Genomic DNA, 14,352 nt, shown 5'->3' with positions numbered 1-14,352 from the left:
AATATTAAATAACAACCCATTTATTTCAATAGCAACTGTGTAATTGTGCCTTTCCCCTGCGGGGTTGCTGCAGAAGGAGTTGAACACATTCTGCTGGGTTCATCCACAGATTACAGTTGATTATCAGGAATCTAAGCAGTTGGACACCCTGTAATCAGCTTTTTGTTGAGGAGCCCTTCTAATAGATATTTCAAAGTGTACAACCCCTTTCAGCATAATTTTGAATCACATGACCGTTACAGACTATTGATGTCTGTCTGCGATTTGTCATGTGGCCAGGGACTTTATGAAAAATCCTGAATTTTTGTTTCTGAGCCATTCATATTGGCATATGTGCCCTTCTTGACAAATGGACCTCAGAAATGAAGACAACTTTTACTTCCTTTTGCTTCAAGTAGCAATGAACACAAATAAAATGCTGAATATTCAATCACATTTAAAGGGCACTGGTACCTAATAAAATTGTCATTCAAAGTCTGTATCATTTTTTTTCTTGACTCTTCAACATATTATTTACTCATTACTGTTCCTTTTAAATTAACTATTGCACAAAGTTCATCTCTTGTAAACAAATTTCTTAGTTCTGTGATCCAACTGTGATGATGCAGACTCCATCAAAGGTTTGCCATGGAGTACAGTGATTCTTCGACTTCACATACAGTTATGAACTATCCCTCTAGAGATCAGGATCAGCTTCTCCCAACATCTGAGATTGGAGTTAGTGGGAACAGATTCTCCTCTTCAGGGGTGGGACCTCTGCAGGTAGAGCAGAGAAATTAAGAGGCAAAGATGGCGGACTAGAGAGTCAGAGATATTCTGTATAACAAACCCAAGAGACAGAAAACAGATAGCGATGTTGTTAGTATTGGACTTTAGGAATATATGAACAGGAATAACATGTATTAATAAGCAACTTTTAAGACAAGATAGAACACAAGTATAAAGAACAGATAAGAAAATAAATGATCCATGTAGTGATAGCAGGTTCCAAGAATCAACTAATGAAACAACTTAACAAATGCAAAAAAAAAAGTTATAAAATGTCACCCAAAAAAATGAAAAAAAGAAAGATATGTTTATGTGTATAGTAAATACTATCAGCCCAATATATAAACATAAACTTTATTTTACTAGTATTTTACAGTTTGAAATACTGTAAATTAAACAGTTCTCTCTCACCCTCTCCCAGCAGTAAGTCCCAGCAGAAAATCAAGCACCAATCAGTGACTTGAGGGGTATTCCAGTCACAGCACAAGTATTTAATGTTGTCCTAATGCCAATTTTTAAAAACTCAACAATTGAAAGAAATTAAAATTTCTCCATGGTCCCCATCCTCTCGTCACTTTTATTTTCCCTAGGTTATGACAAGTAGGAGCTTAACTCTTGCCGGTCGAGCATTCAAGTCATAAGGAACGATACAGCTGCTCTGTATAGATAATACAGAGCAGCTGTATCTCACATTTTTTTTTTATTTATAAAAACTATGTATAAAGTCGCACCAATCACACGGATTGTCCTTTTTTATAAAAAAAAACAAACAAAAAAGAATAATGATCATTTATTACCTATGCAAAGAATAGGTGATAAATGTCTGATTGGTGGGAGTCTGACTGTTGGGATCCTGAACAGATTCCAAGAACGGAGTCCCCGAGTGCCCTATGCAAATAGAGCGGTACTGCGAATGCTTGGCCACAGCACCATGCACTTTCTATTGGTCTGTCGGAGATAGCGCTCGGCTATCTCCAGCAGCCCCATAGAAAGTGAATTGAGCGGTGGCTGAGCATGCGCAGTACCGCTCTACTCACATAGGGCACTCGGGGAGGCCCCATTTTCAGGAGCCCCATCAATCAGACATTTATCACCTATCCTTTGGATAAGTAGTAAATGATCATTATAATGAAATCATTATAAGATAACCCTCGGCTCATGCACGTGGCCATTATAGGGCTTCGTTTTGTGCGGAGCCATAATAGCCCTGCCATAGAAGTCCATGAGGTCTCTACTGTATGCCTCTGATTTCATAAGGAGGCATACAGAGGTTTTTTCTGTCAGATTCTGTACAAATCAGATTCTGCTGATCGAGTGTTCTTCCGGTCGTCACACATTAATGACCATTTCTAAGGATAAACCGTCCATCAATGTGTTTTCCTAGAAAAACCTTTAAAACTTATTTATAAAATTTGTTATATCTCTGCATTACAATACCAGTTATAGATACCAGGGTTACGTTCACACTATTCTCAACAAGAACCATTGTATCATGTAATGTAAATAGCAATTTATGCAGTGAAAGTGGTAGAAATCTGTAATGTCCACTGCCGCAGACCGTCGTTCCTACTCCCCCTCGACGGCCGCAGCCATGGACTTGTGAGTGCTGGCTGGCATCTCCTTCCTAGGAGACACCAGCACTCACTTCCGCTCTGCTCTGCAGTTTCCTGTAGTATACACACGCAAGCTCGTGCCCAATCTTAAGGGCCAGTGTGCGCACATGCAAAATATGGTAATTAGCCAAAATCACCTTGAACTATAAAAGGGGCTCCGCCTTTCCCCTCCTTGCCTGAGCATTATTGTAATTTTCCCATGTTCGTATTGCAAATGGTCCCTTAGTGTTATCCTGCTCCCAGTGTTCCTGTGCCCTGCTACCTGTATCCTGTATCCCGTGCTGTGTTTTGTTCCTGTGCCTGTTTAGTATTGGAGTTGTGTTGTGCCGCCTGCGGTTATGCGCCATATCTGGTGTCATCTGCCACTCTTGGTATCATCCGCCACGTCTGGTGCAAACTGCCACGCCTGCTGCTATACACCAAGTCTGGTTATACATGCCACTCCTGGTTCCATCTGCCACGTCTGGTGCAACCTGTCACATCTAGCCCCATCCATGCCAGAGCCCCTGCCACCGTCTGGACTATCTCAGGTACCCTTGTGCTACGAACTTGTATAGACTTTGCATAGACTGACTTGGCCAGTTGCCTCTCCGCTACGGCGGAGCGGCCTAATGGGTTCACATACCCTCAGATTATGACAAAATATTACATGTTTCCTTATGTATATGTATAATATATTACATATTCTATACAGATGCGTTTAAGCTCCTTGGCCCCATATCCATACCTGGTCCCAACAGCTAACTCCTACTGGCATCTACCTGCAGGGCACATCTAGTAAGCACATTCATAACATCACTGCGGTTGTTAAATCGGTTGTCCAGGGCTGGAAATACATGTCTGCTTTCTTCCAAACATAGCGCCACACCTATGTGGTATTGCAGCTCCACCTCATTCACTTCAATAGAGCTGAGCGGCAATACCAGACAGTGGACAGGTGTGGCGCTGTTTTTTGAGGAAAGCAGCCATGTTTTTCTGAACCTGGAAAACATCATTATTAAAGGCTGTGTAAACCTTTGAAAGGCAATTTTTTTTTTCATAAAAAGGTCAGTCAGTGTGATTAGTGCAACTTTATAAATAGTTTTTATTATTGTTTTTACTTTTTGAGATACAGCTGCTCTGTATTCTCTATACATAGCAGCTGCATTATTCGCTTAATCCTGTTCCCGTCAGGTCTGCGGGACTGACTGGTTCAGTGACAGATTCTTATGAACTTAGATGTAATAAATTACAGGTGGATACTGTATGTCAGAGACACGCTGGACAAGCTGACACTGAACCTGCTAGGTCCGCGGGACTGACGGACATAGGTCATAGCAAACAATACAGCTGCTCTGTATGGAGAATACAGAACAGCTGTGTCTCAAAAAGTAAAATTAGTTTTTAATAAAAACTATTTAGAAAGTTGCACACTGACTAACCTTTTTATTAAAAAAAAATTGCCCTTCAAAGGTTTAAATAGCATTTAAGCAATCCATTATCGTAGTCAATGCACTTTATGTAAAAGAAGAACCCATGCATACAACTCTTGTATTGGACATGTTGATGCTGACACTATAGGCATTGTTTGTTTGATTTTTGGTTATTGTTATTATAGTAGGACTAAATTGATGTGTCAGGCAAGGAATATACTCACCGAGACTTGGGTGCTATATACTGTGCAGATTTAATACTCAATAATATATTCGGAATCAGGAGAAAGGTGCACCAACCAAGGCAAAACCAGAAGCCATTCTAGAAAAAAAGGGTTATTATTACCAAATTAAAGTTAACCCTTGCTGCATGACCTTGAGGAAAATAACATTAAAAAAAAATCCCTTTTAGTTGATTGTAACTAAGGGCTTATTCAGACGAACGGGATGTACGTCCGTGCAACGCGTGTGATTTCACGCGCGTCGCACGGACCTATATTAGTCTATGGGGCCGTGCAGACATGTGCGTGATTTTTACTCAGCGTGAGTCCGCTGAAAAAAAGTCCGTTCTTTGGGCGTTTTTTGCGCATCACGCACCCATTGAAGTCAATGGGTGCGTGAAAACCACGCATGCCACACGGAAGCACTTCCGTGCGACCAGCGTGATTCGCGCAACAGCTGTGAAAAGGATGAATGAAAACAGAAAAGCACCACGTACTTTTCTGTTTACAAACATCCAAACGGAGTGTCATAATGATGGCGGCTGCTCGAAAATCACGCAGCCGCGCATCATATGCTGAGGCCACACGGAGCTGTTAAGTGCCTTTTGCGCAGGAAAAACACCACGTTTTTTGCGTGCGCAAAAAGCACACGCTCGTGTGAACCAGGCCTAAGGCTATTGTTGCCCCTAAAATATACCAGAACAATATCTTTGTCATACGCTTCCAATCTGCTTAAATCTAAACGTGAAATCTTGGGCAATCCAGACATGCATGTTTATGTAGAGTTCAACTGAACAAATAATCTTCGGGCATCATGGATGTTCGGCCACCAGCTAATTTGTGAAAAAGCGTTACCATTCCTTGTAGAAAATAAATGCAGACAGTTGGCTCAAGCAGGAACCAGAAAGCAGGAATGAAGTCAATCTATCACCCGTCCTAAATAACTCGACACCCATTTAATCTTTTTCACATTTCTCTAAAGCCTTTTTTACTCCATGATTTACCATTAAATACAAAATATTTCCTAGCTGTACAGTCCAGTGCACTCTATTGCCCCCTGTTATCAGCCATTACAGGCTGGAGAGGCGCTATCTTAAGACTTGTGTGTGTTGATTATTAAGGGCGATGCAAACAGCAAAGCCATATGCACGGACACTTTATGGCTTACCCTAATCTAGGGGCTCGTTTTACGGACCCCGAGGCATTCTGTGTGCCAACGTATCACCGTAATACAGCATGCCATGATTTTTTTTCTCATTGATCCTGTATGACCTCCGTTATGTAATCCATTATCCCACATATCTCTAGTTCCAAGAACCTTCAGTAATTTTTACATGGATATGAGATATAAGCAGCTCTATTTATAAGTCTAGAGTAACCTGCTCTGCACTGAGAGTTGATGTTCTAATAAACCAAAGCAATATTCAGGTTATATCTATGTGATATGTGCGCTATAACTATCTCGACCTCTTTCTTGCTCTTCCACTCACCCAGGGGTCCGTCACATGATCGCAGACCACAGCCCGAGCATTGTCAAGTGTTGTGGATACTGAACGGCAGGAGGCGATATTATTTGTGATCTGAAATAACAATACACACCGTCAGTTTAGCAGATACACAATGGACTGAAGTCACTTCCATGAGCTGCTGTAAATGTCATTCATGGTATTACAGACAGGTTCTCTCCAGGCTACACTGTAGAATCTATCCTAGAAGAAATACTCCAGCCCAATGTATCTACTGTAATGGATGCAGTTTCTGGTGCTCTTAAAGGGGTTGTCCGGTTTTAGCAAATTAATGTTTTGCTTTTGTATACCGTAATTAAAAGTTAAACAATTTTCCAATATAATTTCTGTAGTAATTCCTCACGGTTTTCAAGATCTCTGCTTGTTTTGTTATTCAGTAGTAACTTTCATTGTTTACTTCCAGTGGAAAAATTCTGTCCATGGTCATGTGATGGACACACAGGTGCTGGGATTATTAGAAGTCACAGCTCGGATACACATACTGTAACGATCCCAGCACTTGTGTGTCCATCCTATGACCATGCACAGAATTTCATCCACTGGAAGTAACAAATGAATGTTCCTACTGAAAAACAACAAGCAGAGGTCTTAAAAATGGTGAGGAATTAATACAGAAATTATATTGGAAAATTGTTTAACTTTTATTTATAGAAAAAATAACATTAACCCCTTAACGACGAGCAACAGATATATCCGTCACCAGCAGGTGTTAGTTCCCGCATAGCGACTGATATATCTGTTGCTCTGATCAGGTGGGTACTGCCAGCGTACCCACGCGATCAGCGGCAGGAGCACGGCTGTTATACACAGCCTGGCTCCTGCCGGAATCGAAGCGTGCTCCGATTCCGGCAGTTTAACCCATTAGACGCAGCTCTCAAAAGCGACAGCGGCATCTAATGTGTTTGACAGAGGGAGGGAGCTCCCTCTGTCACCCCATCGGCGCCCCCGCAATGAAATCGCGGTGCGCCGTTTGGTTTCCATGGCAGCCGGGGGCCTAACAAAGGCCCCCAAGTCTGCCTTCAGCATCTGCCTATTAGCCCATGCCGGAGGTATGGCCTAATAGATTGCCTGTCAGTTTTACACTGCCAGGCAATAATGCTTTGGTATACTAAGTATACCAAAGCATTATATAAGTGATCAGCAGATCGCATGGTGAAGTCCCCTGGTGGGACTAAAAAAAATTAAAAAAAAATGTAAAACAGTTAAATAAAGTTTCTGAAAAAAAAAAAGATTATAGTAAAAATAAAATAAAACCACTTTTTTTCCCCAAAAATTAGTTTTATTTAGTAAAAGTGTAAATGCGGCATCTCTTGAAATGCGGCGATACAAAAACAAGTAATTTTTTTTTTTAAAAGGGTTTTCATTTTGCAAACGTAGGAAAACATAAAACCTCTACGTATTTGGTATCTCCATAATCGTGCTGACCCATAGAATAAAGGATAACATGTTATTTATGCCCCATAGTGAACGGCGAAAATTTATAACGTGAAAAACAATGCTGGAATAGCCGTTTATTTTAAATTCTTTCCTAAATTAAAATTAATAATAGTTAATCAATATATTATATGCACCCAAAAATGATGCAGTTGAAAAATACAACTCGTCCCGCAAAAAACAAGCCCTTAGAATGCAACAGTGAAAAAACAAAAAATAATCCTTGGTCATTAACGCACAAAATGGCCTGGTCATGAAGGGGTTAATTTACTGAAAATGGGGGCTTTTTTATTTTGCCAGTAGAGTTTAGGTAATAAAAGTTTACCAAATGCCATTTTTATCTGAGACACCAGAGGAATACTATCTCTACCTCTAGTAAATAACTGGTGCGATAGATTACAGTAGAGTTCATGTATTAATAGCATCATTTGCATGACAATACTGAAGAAATTACGACATCAGCAACTCATTTGTTTTAACATTTTGTACACAATTTAAAGGGCTTGTCCACTTCTGACAATCTCTTTTCGTTAGAAGGGTCCCTCAAAAATAAGGTGTTGCCAGGTTGTCTTGCTGCTGGGACCCACAGTGATCAGTTATAATCTGCTCAGAAACCTTGCAGCAAGAATTAAATTCCTCTATAGCACCACCACAGGTGAAACAAAGCATTACCTAGTACCCATTAAAAAATTCCTGTAAGTTTAATGCGTCGCCATGCCCGGTCCTCCAGAGGGAAAGATACTCTTTGTAGTCTCTCTCCACTCTGGCTAATACATTTGTTGATACGTAAACTGTAGGAGAAGAGTTGGTAGACCCTTTTCTGCACAAGTCATATCTGCTGGACCTCATGTGCCCAGTTATGACAGGGTCCCATTATTCTGTCCTCAGCGCGCACACTCATCTGGTCTTACATTTGGGCAACTTTATTAAGATGGCGTCATGTCCATCCTCGTGTATTCATCTCTCCAGATTATCCATTCAGTTCATGTGTTATTGCTTTTCCTGATATACACTGCCCTACCACAGGTTCTCAATACAACAATATATCAAATCTTTTTAGTGACTAAGTGAGGCTGAGCTGTCAACCGTGCACCCTAGTCATCCACAGAAAAACAAGAGTTACAACATGAAGGAAGGATAGGCCTATTCATTATATATTAATCGATTCCGCACCACCGTTTTACCCCTGTTTATCGAAAATTATGTTGTTACCATTGTTAGCAAATCTTCAAAAAGAAAGTAGAGCTGGGCAATTAATCGAAAAAAACCTGAAATCGAAATTCAGCGCAATTAATCAACATCATCTTGCACATTTAGGTTTTTTCGATTACTTTTTCCCCCGGATTAAACTGTATCTACATCTTTAGGACGCAGATACAGTTGAATCCAATGGTAGATCAGGGGCATTATACTGTGAGGGGGGCAGCTATGGGGGACTTTATACTCTGTGGAGGGCAGTTATGCGGGTTATTATACTGTGTGAGGGCAGCTATAAGGGGTATTATACTGTGTGGAGGGCAGTTATAGGGGCATTATACTGTGTGGAGGTAGCTATGGGGCATTATACTGTGTGGAGGTAGCTATGGGGCATTATACTGTGTGGAGGTAGCTATGGGGCATTATACTGTGTGGAGGTAGCTATGGGGGCATTATACTGTGAAGGTCAGTTTTCGGGGCATTATACTATAAAGAGGTAGCTATGGGGGGAATTATACTGTATAGAGGGCAGTTATATGGGCATTATATTGAGTGGGGGCAGCTATGGGGGTATTATGTGTGGGGGCAGCTATGGGGGGCATTCTACTGTATGGGGAGCACTATGGGGGCAATATGCAGTGTGGGGGCAGTGTCAGGTGATATATTATATACAGAAGTATACAGCAGGCTCAGGGAATATATATTAATTCAATGGCATATCATGCAAATATGGGGTGTGTCCTAAATAATAATTCATTAATCATAATAGAGGCTACATGTTCAATTAATCGTGATTTTGATTTAGGTCATAATTGCCCAGCCCTAAGACAAAGATCAAGCAAGTTTAACCAGTCATAAATCATGTGCATTTTTATGTCACATTAACCTCTTGGTGCCATTTTCCATTTTAGTTTTTCCTTTCGTTATTAGTTTTTTTTGGGGACAAGTTGTAGTTTTTGATGGCAGTATTTAATGTAACATATAATATTCTGGGAAACGGAAAAAAAAATTATTTATGGGATTAAATGGGAACGAAAATAGCAATTTCACCATTGTTTTTTGGGTTTATAATTACCCCCTTAGTGACCACCAATACGCCTTTTCACGGCGCTAACTATGGGGCCTTAGGCTAGGCCGCTGACTTTTAAGGGCGGCCTAGCTAAAGTCCTGCACGGGTATCCCGTGCAGGCTGGAGCCGGGGCTTGGATGTCTGATGACAGCCGGGCACCTGCTCCAACGCCCGCGTTCGAAGTTTACTTAGATCGCGGCCGTTTAACCCGTTAAATGCTGCGATCAATAGCGACCGCGGCATTTAACTTGTTTACAGAGTGAGGGAGCTCCCTCTCTCACCCATCGGCGGCCCCCAAATGCAATCGTGGGTCTCCGATGGGGTCTCATGGCAGCCGGGGGCCTGATAAAAGCCCCCAGGTCTGCCCTGGGCATATGCCTATTAGGACGCGACAGGCAATAATGCTCTGGTATACTAAGTATACCAAAACTTTATAGCAGCAATCTAAAGATCGCATAGTAAAGTCCCCTGGTGGGACTAAAAAAAGAAGTAATAAATGTGAAATAAAAATGATTAATGAAAATTACGGTTAAAAAATAAATACATTTATTTTTCCATAAAAAGTGGTTTTATTTAGTAAAAGTGTAAAAAATAAAAAAAAGTACACATATATGGTATCGCCGCGACCGTAATGACTCAAACAATAAAGTTAATATGTAATTTAAACCGCAAGGTGAACACCGTAAAAAAAAACCCGCAAAAAACAATGGTGGAATTGCTATTTTTTTCCATTACCCCCCAAAAAAGTCATAATGAAAGTTAATCAATAAGTCTCATGCACCCCAAAACAGTACCAATCAAAACTACGTCTCGTCCAACAAAAGACAAGCCCAAAAAAATCACTACATTGATGGAAAAATAAAAAAATTACAGCTCTTGGAAAGCGACGATGCAAAAACAAATAATTTTAGTTCAAAAGTGTTTTTATTGTGCAAAAGTCGTAAAACATAAAAAAACCTCTACATATGTGGTTTCGTCGTAATCGTACCAACCCATAGGAAAAAAGGTAATGTGTTATTTACGTCGCACAGTGAACGGCGCCTATTTAAAACCCATAGAACAATGGTGGAATTTCAGGGTTTTTTTCTATTCCCCCCCAAAAAAAGTTAATAAAAGTTAATAAAAAAATTATATGTACTCCAAAATGGTGCAATTAAAAAGTACAACTAATCCCGCAAAAATCAAGTCCTCATACAGCGATCGAAAAGTTAAATTTTTTTTTATTTTGTTCTACTTTTGCAAAGAAAAAACAATTTGTTAAAAAAAATATCTGTTTTGTGTCGCCATATTCTGAGAGCCAAAACGTTAACATTTTTCTGTCGATGGAGCGGTGTGAGGGTTTTTTGATCACTTTTTTATTATTGCATTCATTGTGTGGGTTAAATAATATTATATTAGAATAGTTTGGACTTTTACGAACGAGATGATACCAATTATGTACATTTTTTTTTTACATTACTTTAGGGGGAAAATGGGAAAAGGGGGGTTTCTTGATCGTTTAAATTTTTTTTTATACTTTACTAAAAACGTTAATTAAATCTTCGTTACTTTTTTTCTTTAGTCCACCAAGGGGACTTGAACAAGCGGTCATTTGATTGCTGGTACGATACACTGCAATACTTATCTATTGCAGTGTATGGTACTTTTCCTGGCTGACATTAAGTCCTGCCACTAAAAGAAGCAGAAAGATGGCAGACCTGGGGGCTTTCATTAGGTCCCCAAGATGCCATGACAACCATTGGCACCTTGCGATCACATCGTAGCGGGGGGTGAGCTTTCCGAGGGGGCTGCCCTTCTCTTTCTGACGGCTTAGAGGCTTAAAGTTGTCTCCGATCCTGGGCGTTGTAGTGAGGCATCAGTTGTAAGATACAGCTGACACCAGCCGAGTATGGAGCTCCATACTCCCCCTTGGCAGATGTGACGTACAGTTATGTCGCATTTTGCCATAAAGCTAAAGAGGACCGGTCACCTCTTCTGACATGTTTGTTTTAGTAAACAATTGTATTTCCGATTAAATAAAATTTCTGGACCATCTCAATTGAGTGACAATGTTTGAACATTGGGTGTCACTAACTGGGGGCGTGTCCCTACACAGACTGACAATATCCAATCAGTGCTGACAGTGCCAGTGTGTAGGGATACGCCCCTTCGATAAGGGGAAAAATAACACTTAGTTATGAATAAATCGACAACTTTCTAGGAGGAATAACAGAGAAATAGCACAATACAAAGCTGTAAGAAAAGATGCTCCAGAATATTTTTTTAAATTAAAATAGACATGACAGGTCCTCTTTAAGTCACTATAAATTAGCTAGTTGCCAACACATTGACTGAAATGTTGAACTGTACTACGGACTGTAAGCAGCAGCTTGTAGTCTGCTAATGGGGCTCTGACTACAAACCACAATAAGGCCGGATTTACACGAGTGTGTACGTTTTGCGCTAACAAAAGACGTGGTGTTTTGGGCGCGCAAAAGGTACTTAACAGCTCCGTGTGTCAGCAGCATATGATGCGTGGCTGCGTGATTTTCGCGCAGCCGCCATCATTATGACACTCTGTATGTTTGTAAACAGAAAAGCACGTGGTGCTTTTCTGTTTTCATTCATACTTTTTACTGCTGTTGCGTGAATCACGCGCATCACACGGAAGTGCTTCCGTGTGGTGCGCGTGATTTTCACGCACCCATTGACTTGAATGGGTGCGTGATGCGCGAACAACGCACAAATATAGGACATGTCGTGAGTTTTACGCAGCGGACACACGCTGCGTGAAACTCACGGCAGTCTGCACGCCCCATAGACTAACATAGGTCCGTGAGACACGTTCGTCTAAATAAGCCCTAAATCTGTAGTTTATGGAGCATGATGTACTGCATAAAGTGAAATGAGTTTTAATAACTTAGCTTTAATAAGTCAGTTAATGACAATGCTCCTATAATAACCAGTCTTTAAACAGGTTCTACCAGTAATAATCTATGGAGGTTACATATACAGTGAGTAATAAAGTGAACGTCATACACACCCAAGAAGCTTGAAAAAGAGATTGAAATTGAACAAGTGCTACCCATGATAATTGCAATGAATCCAGACGATTACTGATAGGCTAACGTCAATAAAATCGTATGATTTGGATTATATATCTCTAAGGCCCCATTCAAACGAGCGTGAATCAGGTCCGTGTGCTGTGCGTTGAAACAACGCACAGCACACGGACCCATTGATTTCAATGGGGCCATTCACACATGCGTGATTTTTCACGCAGCGAGAGTCCGCTGCGTGAAACTCACTGCATGTCCTATATTGGTGCGTTATCACGCATGTACACGCCCATTGATGTCAATGGGTGTGTGAAAACCACACACCGCACATGCGTGTGCGGTGCGTGATTAGCGCATCAATTCAGTTGAAAATGATTTAAAAAAAAAGATGTGCTTTGCGAGTGCGTGAATAACGCATGCCCCTCGCAAAGCACACTGATGCATAATGCAACACACACGGACACGATTCACGCGCGTGAATCGGATACACTCGTGTGAATGAGGCTTTAAACTAACATGTCACAAGTCATAGCTGCAATACCAGACACAACCCATGAACAAGAGTGGCAGAATTTGGTGAAAAAAACAGCCCCTTTAATGGTTCCCTGTCAGGTTATAATCAACTTACGGTTTGCTTCACCCAGTCAATATATTGGGAAAAGTATCCTATAGCTTGATCCAGCAGACACTTGCTCGCCTATTGAAATAACCAGAAATTAAAAACTATTCATTAAACTGTATATCAATAAGAGAGCGCTAAGGAAAAAAATATATCACACAACGCTGTTTCGCAACAAAAGTCTATGCGTAACTCAATTATATTTTATTTGTGTATATACATGACCCGGGGGCTTCCTTCACCCCATCATTATATATAAATATGATTCACAAGAAAGTTTAATCAGCACATTCCAGCAAAAGGAAAACAACCTGTATACAGGTGCAAGTACGCCTGTGACTACAAAACAACACACAAGAAAAGGGCGAACACCTAAAACACTATATATAAATAAATATGCATTGCTGCTGTATCTACATACAATAGTGAGGTTCTTAGCGCACCTTTTGATCAAACTCTGTGAGCCCACCTGCCACGACAAGGCGACCTCACTTATAAGGTGGGTCCCTACGCTGCTCCTACACCCTGTTCTGGGTATACGTATATACACACACACAAACCTAGGATAAGCCTGTACGAATGTATGCAGTTAGTAAGATCAAGTAATAAAAATGATACAATGAGTAGAATAAAAATAATTCTGTTCTTCCATCTGAACTATGCCGCACTAGTAGGCACATGCCATGTTCTTAAATATACTGCCATGTGGGTGACTTACATTCTTCAGTTGGTCAATTGTTCCCTGTATCAAAGGTCCTTTCAGCTTGAAGATATTTTGTACTGTAAGTTGTATCCCAACCTAAAAGGATAAAAATATTCATTGTATTTGATAAAAGCTATTAAAGGAGTATATCATACAGGACTGGAATTACCTGTGGTGTAAAAGGAAAAATTGATCCAAGTGACAATTAATTCTAGCTGACTCCACTGACTTTGACTAGGGACAGGATATGATTGTTTCCTTGCTATTTAGTGATAAGGGGTGTCTCGTGTCTTCAGTGTCTTCAATCCTCTAGCCCACATGACATCAGAGGAGTAAAAAAATAAATAAAAATTGGGAATTTAGTGCACATTGACAATATTCTAGATGATTATTATTTTTGATCACTATTATCTTTATATTCCCTCAAAGATCTGTCCCTTCTTTACTGGGATTTCAGCCTCTTGACCATAAAAAATGAAGGATTTTTGTGACTTTTGGATGGATAGCCGAAAATTGGCTTCTAGATTTGAAGGGGCCATCTCATCTCAGACATTGGTGGCATATCTCTAGGCTTCGACCACTGTGACCTGCACCAATTGCTTGAATGAAGTGGCACTAGGAAAGATTGTCTTTTATCAGCAACTCCCCTCAGCTCTTTCCAGGCAGCCACATGGACAGTATTTATAGTCAATGACCAACTGCCTGGAAAAAGCCAAGCAGAGCTCACAGCAGACAAAGTGGCACGTTGCTTT

The 14,352-nt window shown here is 40.5% G+C and overlaps 1 protein-coding gene across 1 annotated transcript in view; it reads right to left on the bottom strand.

The window, feature by feature from the left end:
• Positions 1-419: 419 nt before the first annotated feature.
• PROM2 (prominin 2) overlaps positions 420-14,352 on the bottom strand; it is a 57,835-nt gene continuing 43,902 nt past the window's right edge. The window contains exons 19-23 of the mRNA XM_075855345.1: positions 13,616-13,696; positions 12,907-12,975; positions 5,505-5,594; positions 4,018-4,115; positions 420-756 (exon numbers count right to left, since the gene is read on the bottom strand). Of these exons, the coding sequence (XP_075711460.1) occupies positions 690-756; positions 4,018-4,115; positions 5,505-5,594; positions 12,907-12,975; positions 13,616-13,696 (405 nt within the window). The 3' untranslated portion in view covers positions 420-689. The remainder of the gene's footprint in view (positions 757-4,017; positions 4,116-5,504; positions 5,595-12,906; positions 12,976-13,615; positions 13,697-14,352) is intronic.

This window comes from Rhinoderma darwinii, chromosome 3 (genome assembly GCF_050947455.1).
Source record: "Rhinoderma darwinii isolate aRhiDar2 chromosome 3, aRhiDar2.hap1, whole genome shotgun sequence".
Classification (NCBI taxonomy): Eukaryota; Metazoa; Chordata; class Amphibia; order Anura; family Rhinodermatidae; genus Rhinoderma; species Rhinoderma darwinii.
The sequence above is the reverse complement of the archived record's forward strand: the minus strand, read 5'-3'. Positions and strand labels throughout refer to the sequence as shown.